This window comes from Chiloscyllium plagiosum, chromosome 23 (assembly GCF_004010195.1).
Source record: "Chiloscyllium plagiosum isolate BGI_BamShark_2017 chromosome 23, ASM401019v2, whole genome shotgun sequence".
In the NCBI taxonomy this organism is placed as follows: Eukaryota; Metazoa; Chordata; class Chondrichthyes; order Orectolobiformes; family Hemiscylliidae; genus Chiloscyllium; species Chiloscyllium plagiosum.
In genome coordinates, this window is record NC_057732.1 from 3397592 (window position 1) to 3420156 (window position 22565).

General features: G+C 42.3%; 2 protein-coding genes across 5 annotated transcripts in view; one reads left to right on the plus strand and one right to left on the minus strand.

Annotated features, from left to right (window-relative positions):
• vezt (vezatin, adherens junctions transmembrane protein) overlaps positions 1–17123 on the minus strand; it is a 111001-nt gene extending 93878 nt beyond the window's left edge. The window contains exon 1 of the mRNA XM_043713311.1: positions 16920–17123. Coding sequence (XP_043569246.1) covers positions 16920–16961 — 42 coding nt within the window. The 5' untranslated portion in view covers positions 16962–17123. The remainder of the gene's footprint in view (positions 1–16919) is intronic.
• Positions 17124–17224: 101 nt separating this feature from the next.
• The window catches only part of fgd6 (FYVE, RhoGEF and PH domain containing 6), a 140813-nt gene continuing 135472 nt past the window's right edge, over positions 17225–22565 (plus strand). For all 4 annotated transcript variants that reach the window (XR_006315036.1, XM_043713308.1, XM_043713310.1 and 1 more), the window contains exon 1: positions 17225–17480. Coding sequence is in view for 3 of the 4 variants with exons in the window: in XM_043713308.1 (XP_043569243.1) it covers positions 17471–17480 (10 nt within the window). In the remaining variant the exon portion in view is untranslated. The remainder of the gene's footprint in view (positions 17481–22565) is intronic.

Consider the following 22565-nt stretch of genomic DNA (forward strand, 5'->3'; position numbering starts at 1 on the left):
AGAGAGGGAGAGCGCGAAAGAGAGGGAGAGCGCGAAAGAGAGGGAGAGCGCGAAAGAGAGGGAGAGCGCGAAAGAGAGGGAGAGCGCGAAAGAGAGGGAGAGCGCGAAAGAGAGGGAGAGCGCGAAAGAGAGGGAGAGCGCGAAAGAGAGGGAGAGCGCGAAAGAGAGGGAGAGCGCGAAAGAGAGGGAGAGCGCGAAAGAGAGGGAGAGCGCGAAAGAGAGGGAGAGCGCGAAAGAGAGGGAGAGCGCGAAAGAGAGGGAGCGCGCGAAAGAGAGAGAGGGAGGGAGCGCGCGAGAGAGAGAGAGGGAGGGAGCGCGCGAGAGAGAGAGAGGGAGGGAGCGCGCGAGAGAGAGAGAGGGAGGGAGCGCGCGAGAGAGAGAGAGGGAGGGAGCGCGCGAGAGAGAGAGAGGGAGGGAGCGCGCGAGAGAGAGAGAGGGAGGGAGCGCGCGAGAGAGAGAGAGGGAGGGAGCGCGCGAGAGAGAGAGAGGGAGGGAGCGCGCGAGAGAGAGAGAGGGAGGGAGCGCGCGAGAGAGAGAGAGCGAGCGCGCGAGAGAGAGGGAGCGAGAGAGAGGGAGCGAGAGAGAGGGAGCGAGAGAGCGAGAGCGAGAGAGCGAGAGCGAGAGAGCGAGAGCGAGAGCGAAAGCGAAAAAGAGGCATTTGCAAGTTTTGCAACCTTAAAATTGGATAAATCCACAGGCTTGGATGAGACGTAGGCTGAAAATGTGTTGCTGGAGAAGCGCAGCAGGTCAGGCAGCATCCAGGGAACAGGAGAATCGACGTTTCAGGCATAAGCCCTTCTTCAAGAAAGCCCTTCCTGAAGAAGGGCTTATGCCCGAAACGTCGATTCTCCTGTTCCCTGGATGCTGCCTGACCTGCTGCGCTTCTCCAGCAACACATTTTCAGCTCTGATCTCCAGCATCTGCAGACCTCACTTTCTCCTTGGAGGAGATGTATCCCAGGCAATTCTGGGAGGCAAAGGAGAAGCTATTAGAATTTTCAAATCCTCTGCGAGATGCCAGAGGACTGCTAATGTTGTCCCCTTATTAAAAAAGGGAGGCAGAATACACCAGGAAATTACAGGCTAATCAGTATAACCTTGATGGTAGTAAAATTATTAGAGATAATCTTGAGGGAACAGAATACATCTGCCCTTGGAAAGACACAGATTATCAAGGGTAGTCAGCATGAATTTGTTCAGGGAAGGTCAGGCTTGACAAATCTGATCAAAACTTTTGAGGACATAACTAGGAATGTTGGTGAGGGCAATGCATTTTATTTAGTCTACATGGACTTAAGCAAGGCTTTTGGTAAGGTCCCTCATGGCAGACTGGTGAAGAAAGGTTGACAGGAACAGGAACCCTGGATGACAAGAGATATTGAGACCAGAAAAAGGAAGCATGGCTCAGGTATAGGGGGCTGGAATCAAGGGAATCCCCAAACAGGAGTTTACTGAAGAAGGAAATCAGGATGGCGAAAAGGGAGCACGAGATAGCCTTGGCTGAGAAGGTTAGGGTGAATCCAAATAGGTACTTCAAGTTTATTAAAGGAAAAAGAATAACTAGAGAGAGAATAGGGCCCCTCAAGGACCAAAGTGGACATGTCTATGTATGTGTAGAACTGCAGGAGATGGATGAGGTTTTCAATGAATATTTCTCCTCTATGTTTACCATAGAGAAAGACATAAAAATTTGGGAGCCTGGGGAAGTTAATGGTGATATCTTGGGGACAATCCATATCACAGTAGAGATGGTATAAAAATGGATATATCGCCTGATCCTGACTAGATATATCCAAGAACACAGCAAGAGATCAGAGAAGAAACTGCGTGGGCACTGGCTGATATGTCTGCATCATCATTAATCACACTGAGGTTCCTGGAAGACCAAAGGGTAGCAAATGTTGTGCCATTATTCAAGAAAGGCTGCAAAGAAAAACCTGGTAACTACAGACCAGTAAGCATAATAGCTGTGGTAGGTAAGTTACTTGAGAAGATTCTGAGGGATAAGATATACATGCATTTTGATTCGGAGTAGTCAGCATGGCTTTGTGAGTGGGAGATCACGCCTAAATTTGTTAGAGTTCTTTGATGAAGTGACCAGGAAGGTTGACGAGGGCAGGGCAGTAGACATAAAGTCTATATGGATTTCAGTAAGGCCTTTGATAATGTTCCACATGGCAGGCTGCTCTGAAAGGTTAGATTGCATGGAATCCAGGGTGACCTGGCAAACTGGATACAAAATTGCCTTGATGGTAGGAAGCAGAGGGTATTAGTGGAAGGATGCTTGTCAGACTGGAGGCCTATGACTAGGGGAGTGCCTTAGGGGTTTGTGCTGGGCTCATTACTGTTTGTTATCTAAATCAATGATTTGGATGAGAATGTAGAAGGCACGATTAACAAGTATGCTGATGATACTAAAATAGGCGGCATTGTGGACAGTGAGGAAAGTTGTCAGAAATTGCAGCAGCACCATGATAAGCTGGGGAAGCGGACCGAAAAATGGCAAATGGAATCTAATATAGATAAAAGTGTGAGTACTTACATTTTGGAAAATCAAGGCGGGGTTTCATGGTGAATGGTAAGGAGTGTGGTGGAACAGGGACCTTGGAGTTCAGGTTCACAGTTCTCTGAAAGTGGAGGCACGGGTAGATAGGGCAGTGAAGAAGGCTTTTGGCACAGTGGCCTCCATCAGTCAGGGCATGGAGTATGGAATTTGGGAAGTTATGCTGCAGTTGTACAGAATGTTGGTGAGGCTGCACTTGGGAGCATTGTGTTCAGTTTTGGTCACCTTGTTATAGGAAGGAGGTTATCAAACTGGAAAAAGTGCAGAAGAAACTTACAAGGATATTGACTGGACTCAATGGTATGAGTTATAGCGAGAGGTTGGACAAGCTAAGACCTTTTTCTTTAGATAGATTACTTACAGTGTGGAAACAGGCCCTTAGGCTGCACTTGGGAGCATTGTGTTCAGTTTTGGTTTTCTTTAGATAGATTACTTAATCTGCACATTTTTGGACTGGGAGGGGAAACCGCGGCACCCGGAGGAAACCAACGCAGACACGGGGAGAATGTGCAAACTCCACAAAGACAGTTGCCTGAGGCGGAAATTGAACCCGGGTCTCTGGCGCTGTGAGGCAGCAGTGCTAACCACTGTGCCGCCCAGCCTAGAAGACTGAGGATGGACCTTTGAGAGGTGTACAAGATCATGAGAGGTGTACAAGATCATGAGAGGCATGGAAAGGATAAATGCACTCAGTCTTTTTCCCAGGGTTGTGGAATTGAGGATGAGAGGGCATCAATTTAAGGTTTGAGTGGAAAGAATAGAAGGGAATCTGAGGGGCAACCTTTTTTTACAGAGGGTGGTACACATGTGGAGCTTCCAGCAGAAGTAGTTGAGATGGGTACATTAACAACATTTAGATTAGATTACCCACAGTGTTGATTGAAACAGGCCCTTTGGCCGAACTAGTTCACACCGACCCTCTGACGAGTAACCCACCCAGACCCTATAATTGGGAGGAAACCGGAGCACCCAGAGGAAACCAACACAGACACGGGGAGAATGTCTGAGTAGAGTCGGCACAGTCACCCAAGGCTGGATTTGAACATGGGACCCTGATGCTGTGAAGCAGCAGTGCTAACCACTGAGCCACCGTGCCCAAAGGCATTTGGACAAATACATGCATAGGAAAGGATTAGAAGGATATGAGCCAAGTGCACAAAAATGGATGGACATTTTGGTTGGTGTGGACCATTTTGGGCCAAAGGGCCTGTCTCTGTGCTGTAGTTCTCTATGATTCTGTGAAGTAAGAGGCGTTGGGATCCCAAGTAACTTGATGGATAGGATCTGAAATTGTAAGATGCAGGATCAGAGGTCAATAGTAGAGGATATTTCTGTGACTGGAAGTCTGTTTCCAGGGGGTTCTGCAGGGCTCAGTGCTGGGCGCTTGCAGTTTATGGTGTACATTAATGGTTTTGACTTAAACATAGGGGTTATGATCAAGAAAATTTCAGCTGATATGAAAATTGGCAGGCTTGTAATTAATGAGGAGGACAGCCATAAACTGCTGGAGAATATTAATGGACTGGTTGGCTGGGCACAGCATTGAAAAATGGAATTCACTACAGATATGTGTGATGTTATATACTAGGGGCAGGCTACCAAAGCAAGTGATTACATAATGAATTTTAGGGCTCTGGAAATTAATGAAAGTCAGAAAGACCTTGATATGCATATCTTCAGTTCCCTGAAGATAGCAGGGAAGGTAATATAAAGGTTTAAGAAGGCATATAGAATGCTTTCTTCAATTCAAGACTTGAGAGTGGTGTATAAGAGTGTAAGGGCCACAAGACAGGGTGAATTGGAAGGCATTTGTTCCATTATTAAAGGGGTCAATAACCAGGGCATGGATTTAAGGTACAGTGAGGTAGAAGGCTAACAGGAGAATTGTTTTCACCTATGAGGGAGTTTGGAATTTCAATCTCATGGCTGAAAGCAGCAATTGAGTCAGAAACTCTCATAACATTTAAATGGTATTTAGATAATTACTTGTATTGCATCCAGGACTATGAGCCAAAAATTGACATGGAATATGGGATTAGAGTAATTTGTGACCTGTGCAGGGCCAAATAGCCCCATTAGTATTAGAAGGGTGAAGAAAATTTTGTATTGCATCAGCAGTGCGGTTTAAAAGTGTTTGGCCAAATTATTTTAATACTATGTATCAATGATATTCTTGAAATGATAGCGAAATGGAGAACAATAGATTCTCCAATGGCATAGTGGCTCAGTGGTTAGCACTGCTGCCTCACAGCACCAGGGACCCGGGTTCAATTCCTGCCTCAGGCAACTGTCTGTGTAGAGTTTGCACATTCTCCCAGTATCTTTGTGGGTTTCCTCCCACAGTCCAAAAATGTGCAGGTTAGGTAAATTGACCATGCTAAATTGCCCGTAGTGTTAGGTGAAGGGGTAACTGTACGGGAATGGGTCTGGGTGGATTGCTCTTCGGAAGGTCGGTGTGGACTTGTTGGCCGAAGGCCCTGTTTCCACACTAAGTAATCTAATCTAATCTAAAAGTAATCTAACCTAAAATAAAAATTTGATGTTTTAACAGATAAGAAAATTGTTCTTCTCCCAAGTTAGACAGATTTTTAGTTCACCTAAACATTTCTCAAAGGTTAAAAAAGGGATTAACAAAGTTGATTCAGACACGGGTATTCGGTAAGGTTTAAATTCAAGCAATTAAATTGCAACTAGGAGTATCAAAGTAAGGATTTTGCAAAAGGATATAATTGTGAAACAAGCTACCAGAAAATCCACCGAAGCAAGCATACCACATAAATGTGCTTTCCATAAAGTGAAGGTATTGAGGGATTTGGGAAAACAGGAAGGTTTCACCTCAACAGAAAATAGAAGAATTTCCTGTCCCAAAAAAAACTCAACTTATAAAATGATGAAAATTCCCAGAAACATATGCTAAGAATTTGAGTGGGAGGATATCCAGTTCCAAATTTGGGAACTATGACAGTAAACAGGAATTTTATATGACTGTGTGATATGATACGGGGTAAACTCTCCTGCTTAATTTAAAACCAGCCACATTGAAAAGAGTTATCCTATATAGTAATCTGTGAAAATTCGATAGGCCAAGAACTAGTTAAATTAAAAATTAACAACTTTATTCCTTAAAGTATAACAGAGAATAATTAACTAATGACTATTTACAATTCCTCCCTCTAACCTATCTTTTACCTTCCCTTCTATAATACTAGTCCAATAAAACTCCCATATAAGATTTACAGAAAAATCCAAATTTTAAAACCAGCCAGCATTCGAATCTTCTCTTTATCTTCGTCGGTAAATTGGCTCTCCAGGTCAGTGTTGAAGTTTTTCTCTGTGCAAACTCCTTCTCTAGACAGGTACATCTCTGACTAGCAGACTACATCTGTTGGTTGGGTGGCAGTTCTCCTCCCAACTGTTCAATCTTTCCTAGTCTTAGGAGAGAGAGAGAGACAGAGAGAGAGAGACAGAGAGACAGAGAGAGAGAGAGAGAGAGAGACAAGAGAGAGAGAGAGAATGAGCACAGGGAGGGGCTGTACAGGAAACAACAGGGGTTGACAGGAGAGAGGGCATACAAGGGAGAGTGTAAGAGAGCAGGGGTGGGCGGTAAGTGTTTTTGAACTTAATTCATAAAAAAAAAGGAGTTTGTGGACTCTTGGTAGCATACTTGGATTTTCAGAAGGTTTTTGATCAAGTCTTCCATGGGAGGTTAATTAGTAAAATTAATGAACATGGGTTGGAAGTAACATACTGGCATGTAGTAATATTGGCTAATAGACAGAAAACATAGGTGCAATAAATGGATCATTCTCATGTTGGCAGACTGTGACCAGTATGATACTATAAGCCTCAGTAGTGGACCACAGCGATTCACAACACATATCAATGATTTGGAGGACAGCCACAACACATTTCCAAGTTCATGGATGACACAAAGCAAGGTGGAAGTGTGTGCTGTGAGGAAAAGGCAAAGTGCTTTAGGAGGATTTGGACATGATACTGACTGGGCAAGAACACCAGATGAAATATAACATGGAATAATGTCAAGAGTATCCACTTTGTAGGAGAAACAGATGTGCAAGAGCATTTCATAACTGGTAAGAGATTAGTAAATTTAAATAAAGAAAGTGACCTGGATATCCTCTTCAATAAGGCACTGAAAACTAACAGACAATGTAGCAAGCAAATGGAAAGTTGATCCTTATGCAAGAGGATTTGATTATAAAAATATCAAAGTCTTGCTTCAATTAGCTAGGAGCTAGATAGACTGCATCTGGACTACTATGTGCAGTCTTGGTCTCCTTAACTTGGAGAAGACTGTATTACCATAGAGATAGTGTGCAACAAAGGGTCACTAGATTTGTTCCTAGGATTATCCTTTGGAGAGAGACTGGGGCAAACTGGGCCATGGGTTCCACAATTTCAAAGAGAGGTGATCTGATTGAAACCTACATATTACTTAAAAGGCATAGAAAGGGGGGATGTTTGCTCTCATTGTGTCTCCTCATTCTATATGTCCCAATCGCAACATAAAGGGAAAGTGCTGAATATCAAGTTTGTTTTTTAACTCAGAAGATTGTGACTCTTTGGAATTCTATAGTTTTCGCAGCACTCTGGACTGTCATTGAGCATGTTTACAGAACTGACAGATTTCTATAAACCTGTGAAGTAAATGAATATGTTGATAGTTTGGAGGAGGCAAAAAAATTTGAAGTTGAAGAGCATTTATGGTTGTACAGGAAGCAGAGAAGACTTAAAGTATTGAATGGCCGACTACTTCTTCTATATCACCAGGTGATAACAGGTTAAAGGGGAGAACAGGGAATGGAATGGCAAGGTTCCTCGTTGTTAGCTAATGTTGTATTGTCAACAGGAAAGCATGTAGATGGATATTAGGGTAGACGAGCTAGATTCACGTTAGGTTAAATAGCTTACTAACACTTGTTACCTTGGTTGACAGGGAAATTATCTCCTGTGGCAGTCCTGACATACCACGTTTGCAAAAGAAATGGCTACACATACAAATTATCAAAATATATTTGCACATATTCCCGGTCCATTGCTGGTTTTCCTTTTCTTGAACAGCAGCAGTCTGTTCCATACTGTTCTTGGAATTTGATCCCATGACAATGAATGAATAGTGATTTAGTTCCAAGTCAGGATGATGATTAGCTTGGAGAGGAACTTGGGAATGCTGGTGTTCCCATTGCATCTGCTTCTTTTGTCCTTTGAGATAGTACTGATGTTGAATTTTGAAGGTGATGTCAAAGGAGCTTTGGTGAGTTGCTGTAGTACATCTTGTCATTGGTACACACTACTGCAACTGTGCATCAGTGGTGAATGTGGTGCCAATCAAGGAACTCTTTTGTCTTGGATGGTGTCACTTCTTGAGCATTGCTGAAGCTGTACTCAGAAGTGAAGAGTATTCATCACATTTCTGACTTGTGTCTTGTAGATGATAGACAGGCTTTGGAGAGTCAGGAGGTGCATTACTCACCAAAGAATTGCTGAGACTGTCAGCAGAGGTACAAAGGTAGTGCAGGAGTCTCCCTTGGCTATTCCTCTATCAAATAAAAATAATACTGTTTTGGATACCATTAGGGAGGATAGTCTCTCAGAGAAAAATAGGAGTGGTAGTCAGATCTTGGGCACCAAGAATGAATCTTATGTTAAGCAGGGTTTGACAAGGTTCAAAAGAGTAACTATTAGAGGGGGCTGAGACTGAGACATCACAGCTATTACAGAAACATAGCTGAGGGAGGGACAAGTCTGGCAGCTCAATGTTCCGAGGTTAAATGTTTTGGAAGGAAAGAAAGGGAGGCACGTGAGGAGGGGTAATGATGTTTATGATTTGGGAAAACATTACTGCTGTACTCAGAGTGGATATTTCTGAAGAATCACCGAGTGAAGCTATATGGGTGAAACTCAGAAATAAGAAGGGCTTGATCACCTTGATGGAATTGTACTAGCGAGTTTTGTGAAGATTTGTAGATCAGATTGAGGTTCTGGATGTAGGTTTGCTCGTTGAGCTGGAAGGTTCATTTTCAGATGCTTCGTCACCATACGAGGTAACATCATCAGTGAGCCTTCGGATGAAGCTCTAAGGAGCAATAAAATTGAAGTTCCAAATGGGAGGAAGGCAAATTTTGACAATATGAGGCAAGAACGTTTAAAAGTTGGTTGGGGGCAGATTGTTGCGGGTAAAGGAACAGCTGGAAAATGGGAAGCCTTCAGAAATGAGATAACAAGATTCCAGAGACAGTATATTCCTGTTTGGGTGAAAGGCAAGGCTGGAGAAATTGAGGTTTTGATTAAGAAAAGGGAGCACATGTTAGGTATAGACAGCAGAGATCGAGTCAATCCTCAGGAGAGGAGAAGGCAATAGGAGTATACTTAAGGGGGAAATCAGGAGGACAAAAAGGGAACATGAAATAGCTTTGGCAAATAGAGTTCAGGAGAACCCAAAGGGATTTAAAAATACATCAAGGACAAAAGGGTAACTAGGAAGAGAATAGGGCCCCTCAAAGATCAGCAAGGCAGGAGATGGGGGAGATACTAATTAAGTATTTTGCATCAGGTTTTACTGTGGAGGAGGACATGGAAGATACAGAACGTGGGGAAATAGATGGTGAAACCTTGAAAAATACCCATATTACAGAGATGGTGCAGCTGGATGTCTTGAAATACATAAAAATGGATAAATGCCCAGGACCTCATCAGGGATACCCCAGAACTCTGTAAGGAAGCTAGGGAAGTGATTGCTGGGCCTCTTGCTGAGATATTTGGATCATCGATAGTCACAGGTGAGATGCCGGAAGACTGGAGGTTGGCTAACCTGGTGCCACTATTTAAGAAAGGTGGCAAGGACAAGCAAGGGAACTATAGACCGGTGAGTCAGACATTGGTGATGGGCAAGTTGTTGGAGGGAATTCTGAGGGACAGGATTAACATGAATTTGGCAAGGCAAAGACTGATTCGGGATAGTCAATGTGGTTTTGTGCTTGTAAAATCATGTCTCACGAACTTGATTGAGTTTTTTGAAGTAGTAACAAAGAAGACTGATGAGGGCATCTATATGGACATCAGTAAGGCGTATGACAAGGTTCCTCTTGGTAGACTGGTTAACAAGGTTAGATCTCATGTAATACAGAGAGAACTATCCATGTGGATACAGAACTGGCTTGAAGGTAGAAGACAGTGACGGTGCAAGGTTGCTTTTCAGTCTGGGGGCCTGTGACCAGTGGAGTACCACAAGGATCTGTGCTGGTTTCACTGCTTTTCATCATTTATATAAATGATTTGGATGTGAACATAGGAGATATAGTTAGTAAGTTTGCAGATGACACCAAAATTGGAGATGTAGCGGACAGCGAAGGAGGTTACCTCAGAGTACAATGGGATCTTGATCAGATGGTCAATGGGCTAAAGAATGGAGTTTAATTTAGATAAATTAAACTGTGAGGTACGGCACTTTGGAAAGGCAAATCAGGGCAGGACTTACACACTTATTAGTAAGGTCCTGGGGAGTATTGCTGAACAAAGATCTTGGAGTGCAGGTTCAAAGTTCCTTGAAAGTGGAGTCGCAGGTAGAACATAGAACATTACAGCACAGTACAGACCCTTCAGCCCTCAATGTTGCATCGATCTGTGGAACCAATCTGAAGCCAATCTATCCTACACCATTCAATTTTCATCCATATGTTTATCCAATGACCATTTAAATGCCCTTAAAGTTGGCGAGTTACTACTGTTGCAGGCAATGCATTCCATGCCCCTACTACTCTTGAAAGAAATTACTTTTGACATCTGTCCGATACCTATCACCCCTCAATTTAAAGCTATGTCCCCTCATGCTAGCCATCACCATCCAAGGAAAAAGGCTCTCACTGTCCACCCTATCTAACCCTCTGATTATCTTATATGCCTCAATTAAGTCACCACTCAACCTTTTTCTCTCTAATAAAACAGTCTAGAATCCCTCAGCCTTTCCTCCATACCAGGCAACATCCTAGTAAATCTCCTCTGAACACTTTTCAAAGCTTCCACATCCATCCTGTAATGCAGTAACCAGAACTTTGCGCTATACTCCAAATGCAGCCACACCAGAGTTTTGTACAGCTGCAGCATGATCTCGTGGCTCCAAAACTCACTCCCTCTACCAATAAAAGCTAACATACACCTTCTCAACAACCGTATCAACCTGGGTGGCAACTTTCAGGGATCTATGTATATGGACACCGAGATCTCTCTGCTCATCAACACTACCAAGACTCTTACCATTAGCCCAGTACTCTTTATTCCAGTTGCTCCTTCCAAAGTGAATCACCTCACACTTTTCCACATTAAACTCCATTTGCCACCTCTCAGCCCAGCTCTGCAGTTTATCTATGTCCCTCTGTAGCCTGCAACATCTTTCAGCACTATCCACAACTCCACCGACCTTAGTGCAAATTTACTAACCTATCTTTCCATGTCACGCCCTCATCTATGTCATTTATAAAAATGACAAACAGCAGTGGTCCCAAAACAGATCCTTGCGGTATACCATTAGTAACTGAACTCCACGATGAACATTTCCCATCAATCATCACCCTCTGTCTTTTTTCAGTTAGCCAACTTCTGATCCAAACCCTCAATCCCATGCCTCTATATTTTGTGCAATAGCCTACATGGGAAATCTTATCAAATGCCTTACTGAAATCTATATACACCACATCAACTGCTTTAGCCTCATCCACCTGTTGGGTCACCATCTCAAAGAACTCACGAAGGTTTGTGAGGCACAGCCTACCCTTCACAAAACTGTGTTGACTATCTCTAATCAACTTATTCCTTTCTACATGATTATAAATCCTATCTCATAATCCTTTCCAACAGTTCACCCACAATCGAAGTAAGGCTCACTGGTCTATAGCTACCAGGGCTGTCTCTACTCCCCTCTTGAACAAGGGGACAATATTTGCTATCCTCCAGTCTTCTGGCACTATTTTATAGGTCAATATGATAGTGAAGAAGGCATTTAGTATGCTTTCCTTTATTGGACAGGTCATTGAGTTGTGAGGTCATGTTGCAGCTGTCCAGGACATTGGTTAGGCCACTTTTGGAATATTGTGTGCAATTCTGGTCTCCCTTCTATAGGAAGGGTGTTGTGAAGCATGAAAGGGTTCAGAAAACATTTACAGGGATATTGCCATCGTTGGGGGATTTGAGCTACAGGGAAAGGCTGAATAGGCTGGAGCTGTTTTTCCTGGAGACTCAGCAGCTGAGGGGTGACCTTATACAAGGTTATAAAATCATGAGGGACATGGATAGGATAAATAGACAAGGTATTATCCCCGGGGTGGGGGAAGTTCAGAACAAGAGGGCATAGGATTAACGGTGAGAGGGGAAAGATTTAAAAGGGACCACAGGGGCAACTTTTTCCACGCAGTGGTGGTGCGTGCATGGAATGAACTGCCAGAGGAAGTGGAGGAGCCTGATACAATTACATTTAAAAGGCATCTGGTTGGTATATGAATAGATAGATTAGATATGGGCCAAATGGGAAGAGATTAATTTCAGATATCTAATTGTCATGGACAAGTTTGACCAAAGGGTCGGTTTCTGTGCTGTACATCTCTATGACTCTATATGTAGAGAGATCTTAGTTATATACGGTTGTAATAATCAGGGATTTTGACATTCCAAACATCGACTTAAACTGTCATAGTGTTAAGGGCTTGGATGGTGAGGAATTTGTTAAATGCGATCCAAGAAAATTTTCTTTATTAGTATGTTGATATACCTACAAAAGTTGCAAAACTTGATCTTCTCTTGAGAAATAAAGTAGGGTAAGTGATTGGGCGTGGAACTTTGGAACCAGTAATCATAATCCTACTAGTTTTAAAATAGTTATGCAAAAGGATAGGCCTTGTTTAAAACTTAAAGTTGTTAAGTGGAGTAAGGCAAATTTTGACAGCAAGACGCAGGAAGTTTCAAAATTTGATAGGGATAGTGTTGCTCGCAGGTAAAGGGTCTACTGGCACGATGAAGGTTTCCATAGTGGAACAGCAAGTGTTCAACAGCAATATGTTCTTGTTAAAGTGAAGGGAAAGACTGGTAAGAATAGAGAACAATATATGAATAAAGATATTGAGGCCCTGGTCAAAAATAAGAAGGAGGCATTTGAAATCTGAAAGAATTTAAGCATTGTACAGGCATTCTTAAAAGGGAATTCAGGAGGAATAAAAGGGGAGGTGAGCACCTTGGCAGATAAAGATAAGGATAATCCAAAGACATTCAAAATTATGTGAAGAGCAAACAGGCAACTAGAGAGAGAACAGGGCCCCATAAAAATCAATGAGGTTATCTCATTGTGGAACCACAGGAAATGGGAGAGATACTAAATGAATGTTTCACACCAGTTTTTACTGTGGAGAATGACAAGGAGGCTATGGAACTTGGGGAAATAAATATTGATGCCTTGAAAACGTCCACATTACAGAAGGGGAAGCGTTAGTCTTCTTAAAAAACAAAGGTGGATAAATCTCTGGTGAGATGTTAAGGGATTAATTTGCTCTGCTGTCCTTCAAGAAATTGGATGCCCCGGGTTAGGGTGGTATGTTTTTCTGTCTTGCAGGTACAATGCAAAATTAACATTGCCCTCTCCTACTATTCAGAGTAAATTTACATTATCATCTCCTACTATTCAAAGTAAATTTACATGATCATCTCCTATCCAGGATCAATAAGATTACTACAGCTAAAATTCTGATTACCCTATGCAATTAAAAATAACGACTTACACCAGATCTTGCCATTAAGGAAGATCTAAATTAGATTGTTTGGGGAGATAGTGAGGTCACTGCATTGTGTCTTGAATGGCATGTGGCTGTGGGGAGTGGCTGGAGGTTGTCTTGTGGGCATTACTGACTGCAATGTGAAATCTTGTATTGTATAAAGGAACAGCTGTTCCCTTGTTCAGACAGCCTTGCTTGGCATGCTTTGCAAGCACTGCGAAGAATGTTAAGTGATCCTCCATAAACTTGTACTTGCTTAATAAATTTTGACTTCACAGAAGTTGGCATATTGCATTTGCATCAATTGTGTAAAAATCTCAAGAAAAAGAACCTAACACTGGGATCTGATCAACTGCATCCCAGGATGTTGTGAGAGGTTAAGGATGAAATTGCAGGGCCCCTAGCAGTGATATTTGTAGCATTAACAGCCAAGGGTGCGGTGCCAAAGGTGGTTAATATTGTGCCTTTATTTAAGAAACACTGCAAGGAGAAGCCTGGGAACAACAGACTGGTGAGTTTGACATCATTGACGGGTAACTTGTTGGAGGGGATTCTGAGATAGGATAGTACATAGAACAAATATAGCACAGGAACAGGCTCTTCGGCCCACTATATTGTGCCAAACATGATACTAAATTAAACTAATTCCTTCTTCCAGCCCTTGGTCCATATCCATTCATTCTTTGGATATCCATGTGCTTCTCTAAAAGCCCCTACTGTATTGGCTTTCAGCTTCACCGCCTCCCCTGGCAGCACATCCCAGATTCCTACCACTCTGTGTAAAAAGACTTGCCCCCTCTCACCTTATGTGCATGCCCCTAGTTTTAGACATTTCAACTCTGGGAAAAAGATTCTGACTGTCAACCTTATCTATGCAATTTAAAGACTTCTATCAAGTCTCCCCTCAGCATCTACTGCTCCAGAGAAAAGACCTTGGGTTTTTCTAGCCTCTCATTATGGCACATACCCTCTAATCTAGGCAGCCACTTTGGTAAACCTCTTCTGTACCCTGTCCAAAGCTTCCACATTCTGCCTGTAAATACGACGATCAGAATTGAACGCAATACTCTTAAACGTGGCCTGACCCAAGTCTTATAAAGCTGCAACATGACATCCTGACGCTCTTACTCAATACCCTTCCCAATAAAGGCAAGCCTGCCATATGCCTTCTTTACTACCCTATCTACTTGCGTGGCCACTTTCAAGGAGCTATGGAGTTGAATCCAAAGAATCCTTTGTACATCAAATTTGTTCAGGGTCCTGTCGTTAACTATATACTTTTCCTTAACGTTTGTTTTCCCAAAGTGCAGCACCTCACACTCTGCCAGATTAAACTCCATCTGCTATTTCTCCACCCTTATTTGCAACTGATCTATATCTAACTGTATCTTTTGACAACCTTCTGTTTAATTTGGATAAATGCAAGATATTGCATTTTGGTAAAGTGGACAAGGACACAGCTTAATGGTAGGGCACTGTCTAATTCCTTGGGGTTTAGGTATACAGTTACAACATTTAATAAACATTTGGACAGATTCATGAATAGGAGGGATATAGGCCAAACGCAGGCAAGCAAGACTAGTTTAGTGTGGGAAACTTGTACGGCATCAACAATTTGGACAGAAGGGTCTGTTTCCATGCTCTCTGACTTAGTCTCTAGCCTACTCTTGTAGCCGAAGAACTTCATATGGAGGGTCAAGTAATATTTCTAGTCATTGTAACCCTCCATAATGTTGATTGGGGGAGGATTCAGTGATAGCAATGCTGCTGAATACCAAGGGAGATGGTTGGGCCCTTTCATGAGGAAACCAGACATTGCAGAGTCCTGAAGAATTCCCATAATGGAGGATGGTGAGTGTGAAGCCTCCTCCTCCAGCAAGTAATTGTCCATCATCATTCATTATTGGATGTGCCAGGATTGCAAAGTTTGCAGAGATCAGTTGGTTGTGAAATTGCATTGCTGTGTCACATACTGTCCCATTGTTCGGCATACATGTAGTTTTGTGCTGTAGGTTCATTCATCAGGTTGTCACCTAATTTTTAGGCTTGCCTGAAAATACTCCTGATATGCTGTCCTACACTCTTCAGTGAACTAGGGTTGACCCATTGGTTTTATGTTAATGATAGAGTAGGACACATGCCAAGTTGCACACTGTGGTAGAATGTAAATCTGATGCATCTGAAGGCCCACTGTGCATTATGAAGGATCATTATTATGCATCACGACTGCGGATCATTAGCTGTCTTCCCGTTTGTCCTATGTAGTGTTTTGTGCAGTCCTTGCATGGGATTTTGTACACTACATTGGTTTTGCTCATGCTGGGTATTGGGTGCTTCGTTCTGGTGAGTTGTTGTCTGAGAGTGGCTGTTGGTTTGTGTGCTGTTATGAGTCCTAGTGGTCACAGTAGTCTGGCTGTCAGTTCAGAAGTGCTCTTGATATATGGTAATATGGCTAGTCCTTTGGGTTGTGGCATGTCCTTGTTCCGTTGTCTTTCCCTTAGGCATCTGTTGATGAAATTGCACGGGTATCCGTTTTTGGCGAATACATTGTATAGGTGTTCTTCTTCCTCTTTTTGCAGTTCTGGTGTACTGCAGTGTGTTGTGGCCCTTTTGAATAGTGTCTTGATGCAACTTCTTTTGTGCGTGTTGGGGTGGTTGCTTTCGTAGTTCAGGACTTGGTCTGCGTGTGTGGCTTTCCTGTATACCTTTGTGGTGAATTCTCCGTTAGGTGTTCTCTGTACCATCACGTCTAGAAATGGGAGTTGGTTGTCCTTTTCTTCCTCTCTAGTGAATCGGATTCCTGTGAGTGTGGCGTTGATGATCCGGTGTGTGTTCTCTATTTCTGTATTTTTAATTATTACAAAAGGTGTCGGCTACATATCTGACCCAGAGTTTGGGTTGAATTTGCAGTAAGACTGTTTGTTCTAATCTTTGCATTACCGCTTCTGCTATGAGTCCAGAGATGGGTGAGCCCATGGGTGTGCCGTTGACTGAGGATGTCACCAAGACAGGGGACAAAACGTCTGCAATACAAATTCCCAGCTCGGCGAACAGAACCACAACGAGCACCCGAGCTACAAATCTTTTCACAAACTTTGAATTCCTATACCTATAATCGACAATTATAACGTCAAATTTTAGATGTTCAAATTAAAGATGAAATTTTACTAGCTTTCTGTAAATATACCCTTTTTTTGCCTTTTTTGTTTCCGTTGATTATTTTCAATAAAGGCTAAAAACAATCAAAATATTCTGTGTGCAATGAAATCTGGTTTTAACGATTTTAAGAAGACGCTCTGCTTGAATTATGACGACAACGATATTCACTAATAAAACGATGGTGTGCGCAAAGAAACTGCTCCTCACGCGATCCTCTGAAATGAGATGTTATTAATTTCTATACATTTTATAGTAAATGGAACAGTCACTAGACTAAAGCAAATTGACAGATCAGATCAACCAAATATCTTTGTAGAAAATTAAAGGACTAACACAGCAAGATGTTATACAGCAGCTTTGAACTTTGAAACTGGACTTCTCATTTGAATGATAAAGACCAAAAAGAAACAAACTACCGCTTACCTCCAACACCAGTTCTTCATCAAACTCTTCACCAGCCGCCATTGAAGTGGATGAATGCAATCAGAGGTGAGAGGAAGGAGTGTGCCGCGCTGAGGACGGTGGGAGTTGTAGTCCAACTGTGCAGTTTAAACTTCAGAAGTGCTACGATAGGGGGACACAGGAACTACAAAGTATCCCATGAAGCTTTGAAGGGGTGAGCAAATGCTTGTGCGACGCTGTCAGCCTTGAGAATCAGGGCCAACGGTTGGAGGAGGCGCGCGCTTATGTGTGCGCTGCGGCTGGTGTCGCGAGGAGCAGCACGCGCGTGCGCGCCCCCCGTATGGTTGTTAGTTGAGCTGCAGGGGGCGTCTCGGTCAACGAGCAGACGGACAGTGAATTTCAGAGTGAGGGCGAGGGGAACAAAAAAAAAACAACACCTTTCTGCGTGATGTGTAAATATTATTAGTTTGTGGTGCAGCTGGCACCGGTCGGTGTGGTCGGGCTGATGTTGTAGCCGGATGAAGTACGCTCCGATGGCCGGGGAGCGGTAGGAGCGCACGGTTGTTCCCAGTATGAGCGCAGGTGAGCCTGTTCCCCGCTGCGGTCGCGATCTGGACCCGGTTCCCGCCGGCCCCGGTTATGTTTTTTTTGTTGTTGTAATGGCAGATCCGAGTATGAGCGCAGGTGAGCCTGTTCCCCGCTGCGGTCGCGATCTGGACCCGGTTCCCGCCGGCCCCGGTTATGTTTTTTTTTGTTGTTGTAATGGCAGATCCGGTGCTGCCTCTTGAAAGAAGTGAGGGAGCGGTGATTTCGGCGGCGTTGCTGCTGCTGCCGCCGCCGCCTTGAGAAGGTTGGGGGAGGGAAAGGAAAGCTCCTTGATGTCTTCATGTCCCGAGCAAGGCGGTCAGGTTCCCTCTGACTCTTTCTCGCCTGCATCGATCTTAATTCCATTTTACTGCGTGTTTTTTTTTGGAGGGGTGATGGTGGGGAGATTGTGTTGAAGCTGCGACTTAATTGGTAGCGAGGTGACACAATCTTCTGTTCTTGGTGGAGGCAACCTTTTTTCCCCCCACCTGCGAAATATTTCAATAAATTAAAAATCATAGCTATCGCTTGTGCCAAGATAAATGACTCGATTTTTTTTCCTCCCGTGCATACTTGTCATTTTAATGGTTTGTTCGATCACTGAGGTTATCAAAGACTTTGTGCCCAAATTTTCAGTGGGTGGATATTTCCTTCTGAAATACTAGGATGGGGGGGTAACGACTGATTGATTTATAGCCAAGCATTGGCCACATAAGTTCCCATCTGTCGCCTTCGAAAACACCAGCCCTGTCCCAAATTTATCTTTCAGTGCAGTTAAGTTCCAACCAGCATCAGCTGCACGGGATCCTTTTGTGCCAGAGTTATGTCTGGTTTCGTATCCAGTTTACACGTTGTGGTAGGATTATGTTGCGAAAAATAACTGCTCTTTCAATTGTTACATCTAGTTCTAAAAGGAGTTTTCCCGATGTAGTTAAGGCCGTCGTTGATAACTTTCAGACTACTATAGTGTGATTCATGTAAACTCAAAATGGTTGAATGTCGGTCACTATTGATAGTTTTCTAGAGAACTAACGTTTTAAAAAAATAATAAAATTGATGTCAACTGCTGTAAATAACGCTATATTCATACTGGGGCTTCCACGTCCTGGATTTTGCAACTCAGTAAGTCTGAATTTCTTTGGCTTTGAATGACATGTATTCCTTTTGTTTTTATGACATCTGGTTTATATCTCCGAACTGTTTAAAACTATATATTGTTAGGGAGCTCTGATTTTTAAGTGGACTGTTCTAAAAGTAGTAATTGATTTAAGTTTCTGAGGAGCAGCTGTGTCTTTGACACTTGCGGTGGTCTGACTGTTCAACCCTGAATTTAAGATGCTTGCTTTTATTGTGGTGACCATCAGTTTAATGCCTGCTCACAGCTGACACTGAGATCCATTCTTTAGTGTTCAATGAAGTTCTGTTTGTTCTCAGACTGGCAATTGTTAATCTCAAATTTCTGGGAGCCTCAAAACAGATTTAAGCAGTAAAGACTTGAGTTTAGTTTCTTGGATTACTAAAAAGGTTCTTAGAAAATTGCTAGTTTTCCGAAAACACTTCATTGTCTGAGGTGTGCTATTAATTAGAGCAGCAATGATTAAACCTTTATGTTCTAGTTATATGTTGTTTGAGAATTATATTTCTTTAGATCTGTTTTAATGGCATAAATTATTAAGATAATATTTGGGTAAACCATTTTGCCAGAAAGACTAAGAAGGCTTCTTTTGGTGTTAGGCGAAAGTGAGGACTGCAGATGCTGGAGATTAGAGTCAAGAGTGTGGTGCTGGAAAAGCACAACAAGTCAGGCAGCATCCGAGGAGCAGGAGAATCGCATTTCGGGCATAAGCCCTTCATGAAGAATTCCTGATTGAAGGGCTTATGCCTGAAACGTTGATTCTCCTGCTCCTCAGATGCTGCTTGACCTTTTGTGTTTTTCCAGCACCACACTTTCGACTTCTTTTGGTGTTAGTTCTTCGATTACTTCTAATTTAGCTGGGTCAGTGAAAGAACTGTGACTGTTCAATTTTGCACTGGGTAATTGAATGGAAAATTGGCTGCTGTTTCCCCTTGTGGTTTGTATTCTGCAACTCTTGCCTGGAAGTGTATGGACAGGCTGAGTTCATATATTGCCATATGTGTAAAATGATCACCTGGAGAAGCTGCAAGAAAGCCCAGCACCCACTGAATCATTTAGTGAAGATCAGCATATCCAAAGGAAGGAGAAGGATGCAAATAAGTTATTCATTCTTTTTTAAAAATTCATTTCGTACAACAGATAACAAAATGCCAGCAGATTAAGTTTTTCTGTAGGAAGCAGTGAGTATTCCTGTTAATTAATTTGAAGTTAAACATATCTGCATGGCTTTCTAGGAATGCAACAGAACAAACCCATTTTCCTATGTTCTCACTTTTTCTCTTAGTTACAGTATTTTCTTTCTCAGTTGTCCTTGGAACCTAACTATGTATTCTGCTTCAGTAACTGCTCCTAGTAACTTTTTGCACCATCTGCCATCCTTCGCAAACAAGGGTTCTAGCTGTTTCTCGACCGACTGTTATTTACTAATGTTCAATTTGTGTTCCCTAGATCTTTTAATAAATAGTTGGAATTAAATTTGTGTAAATTCCTTTCTCTTATATCAACAGCATAACTTCAATTAAAAGTAGAAAATGCTAGAAATGCATCAATTTCTAGCAGTTAGTTCATCTTTCAGATGAGATCCTTCATCAGAATATTACATGTTGACTGGCATATTCTGCAGTTCCAGCATGGATTCTCATTTTAGTTGCAACCATTGTATATTCCGTTTGTCAACCCTACATTTATTTGGTTTCCAATTTATCTGATGAAGGTAGTCAAACTTGCAAAGAAGATGGAGGAGTTTCAGTTTTTTACTCATTTGTGGGATGTAGACTTCACTGGTTAGCCAGCATTTGTTGCTCGCCCCTAGTTGCCTTTGAGAAGGTGTTGATGAGCTGTCTTCTTGAACCACTGCAGTCCATCTGCTGTGGGTTGACCCACAATGCCATTAGGGAGGGAATTCCAGGATTTTAACCCAGCGTAAGTGAAGAAATGCAATATATTTCAACAGGTTCATTTGGAAGTCCTAGCTGCACCTTCATGAAGGAGAAATAAACCTGTTGGACTATAACCTGGTGTTGTGTGATTTTTAACTTTGTTCAACACTGGCACCTTCACATCAGTATATTTCTAAGACAGAGTGATGAGAGGCTTGGAGGGGAACTTGGAAAGTGATAATGTTCCCAAATATCTGATGCCTTTGTCTTTCTAGATGGAAATGGTCATGGGTTTGGAGGGTGCTGTTGAAGGATCTTTGAGTTTAGGATATCTAGCTAGGCTGTGGTGTACGACTCTAAATGTTTACATAGGCGGTAATGTGTGTTAGCTGTAATTCTGCTAACTTTTCAAAATAAAATTCTTCAACATTTTTGAGGAGTATCAATGAACAGTGTAAAATGTTAACATTTTGGTAGGCAGTAATTGAAAGTGGTCGAGATAACACATTTTTTTGAAGCTAGCTCTTTGTGGGAGTATAAGGTTATACTCTTGGTATATTAATCATTGGTCACATCTCATTTGAATGATAGTTTGAGGAAAGTTAAATTTAACCCAAAAAGGAGTTAGAAATAAAAGGACAATGATAATCCAGATGAAATTTAAATGAAAATTGTACATTGTCCTCCTTAATATTGAGAGGTCTGAAATGCAAATTTGTCTCCAATGATATAAAAATCACACAACACCAAGTTATAGTCCAACAGGTTTAATTGGAAGCACTAGCTTTCGGAGCGCTGCCCCTCCATTAGGTAGTTGTGGACCACCTGATAAAGGGGCAGCACTCTGAAAGCTAGTGCTTCCAAATAAACCTGTTGGACTATGACATGGTGATGTGTGATTTTTAACTTTGTACACCCCCAACAAACATCAGCATCTCCAAATTACAATATCTAAAGGCTTAAAAGTTCAGTGTAAAATCGTAAATGGCAATATTTTCTTTCCATAGGGAAACCCAGTTTTAACTTAATTTGCAGTTGGTAAGTTGGAATTTGCAGTTCCAATCTCTGCTTGCATTGCAAAATCAACCACATTTGTAAATACTAAGCATTTTATTTTCACCTACACACCTGTTAAACATCTGCTTTACTCTTACTTTCTCTTCCCGCAGTTGTTGCTATGGTGAATAGTTTTGGCTGCTGTGTAAGTTCCTGTATCCTACGATGTTTTTAGATTGCTACATAAGTGCAACTGAAGTTCCATGTTCATGGCCCATTTTATTGGCAGCTGACAACAGATAAAATGCAGTGTTATTGTATGCTTCAATTCTTGTTATAACATGGCCACTTGTGGATCAGAAAGATGCTACTATTACAAGCTTCTTCAACACTGGTGGGCAATAGAATGTTTGCAAGTATTTAGTTCATATTCTGAATGTCAAGGATTTAAATACTGAAGTTAATCCACTACCGCGAAGTCGTCTCATCTTGATCATTCTGTCTCGTGCTGATGTCTCCTCTTTCTGAAGTCCATAATTGTGCTATCTCACGCCTATGTGCTTGCTTTGTATGCTCTCTGGTTCTAGTTTCTCTGTCCTCTCCCTCTCGTTTGCATGTATCAATCACAGAGTCATAGATACTTATATCACAGAAGTAGTTATTTCATTCCTCCATTCTGGTCTATCTTAACCCCATGTATTGGGCTGTAACCTATCAACTTCTCATTTTCAACTGGTTGTCCAGCTATAGAATCAGCTTCCACCACCTATTCCTGACAAACCTTCAAAATACCAACAGAAGAGTTAAAATATTTAATAGAATCCCTACAGTATGGAAACAGGCCATTCTACCCCACAAGTTCATACCGACCTTCCAAAGAGTAACCTACCCAGACCCATTCCCCTACCCTGTTACTCTACATAATGCACCTAACCTAGACATCCCTGAACACTATGGGCAATTTTAGCATGGCCAGTTCACCTAACCTGTGCATCTTTGGATTGTGGGAGGAAACTGGAGCACCTGGAAGAAATCCACATAGACACGGGGACAATGTGCAAACTCCACAGA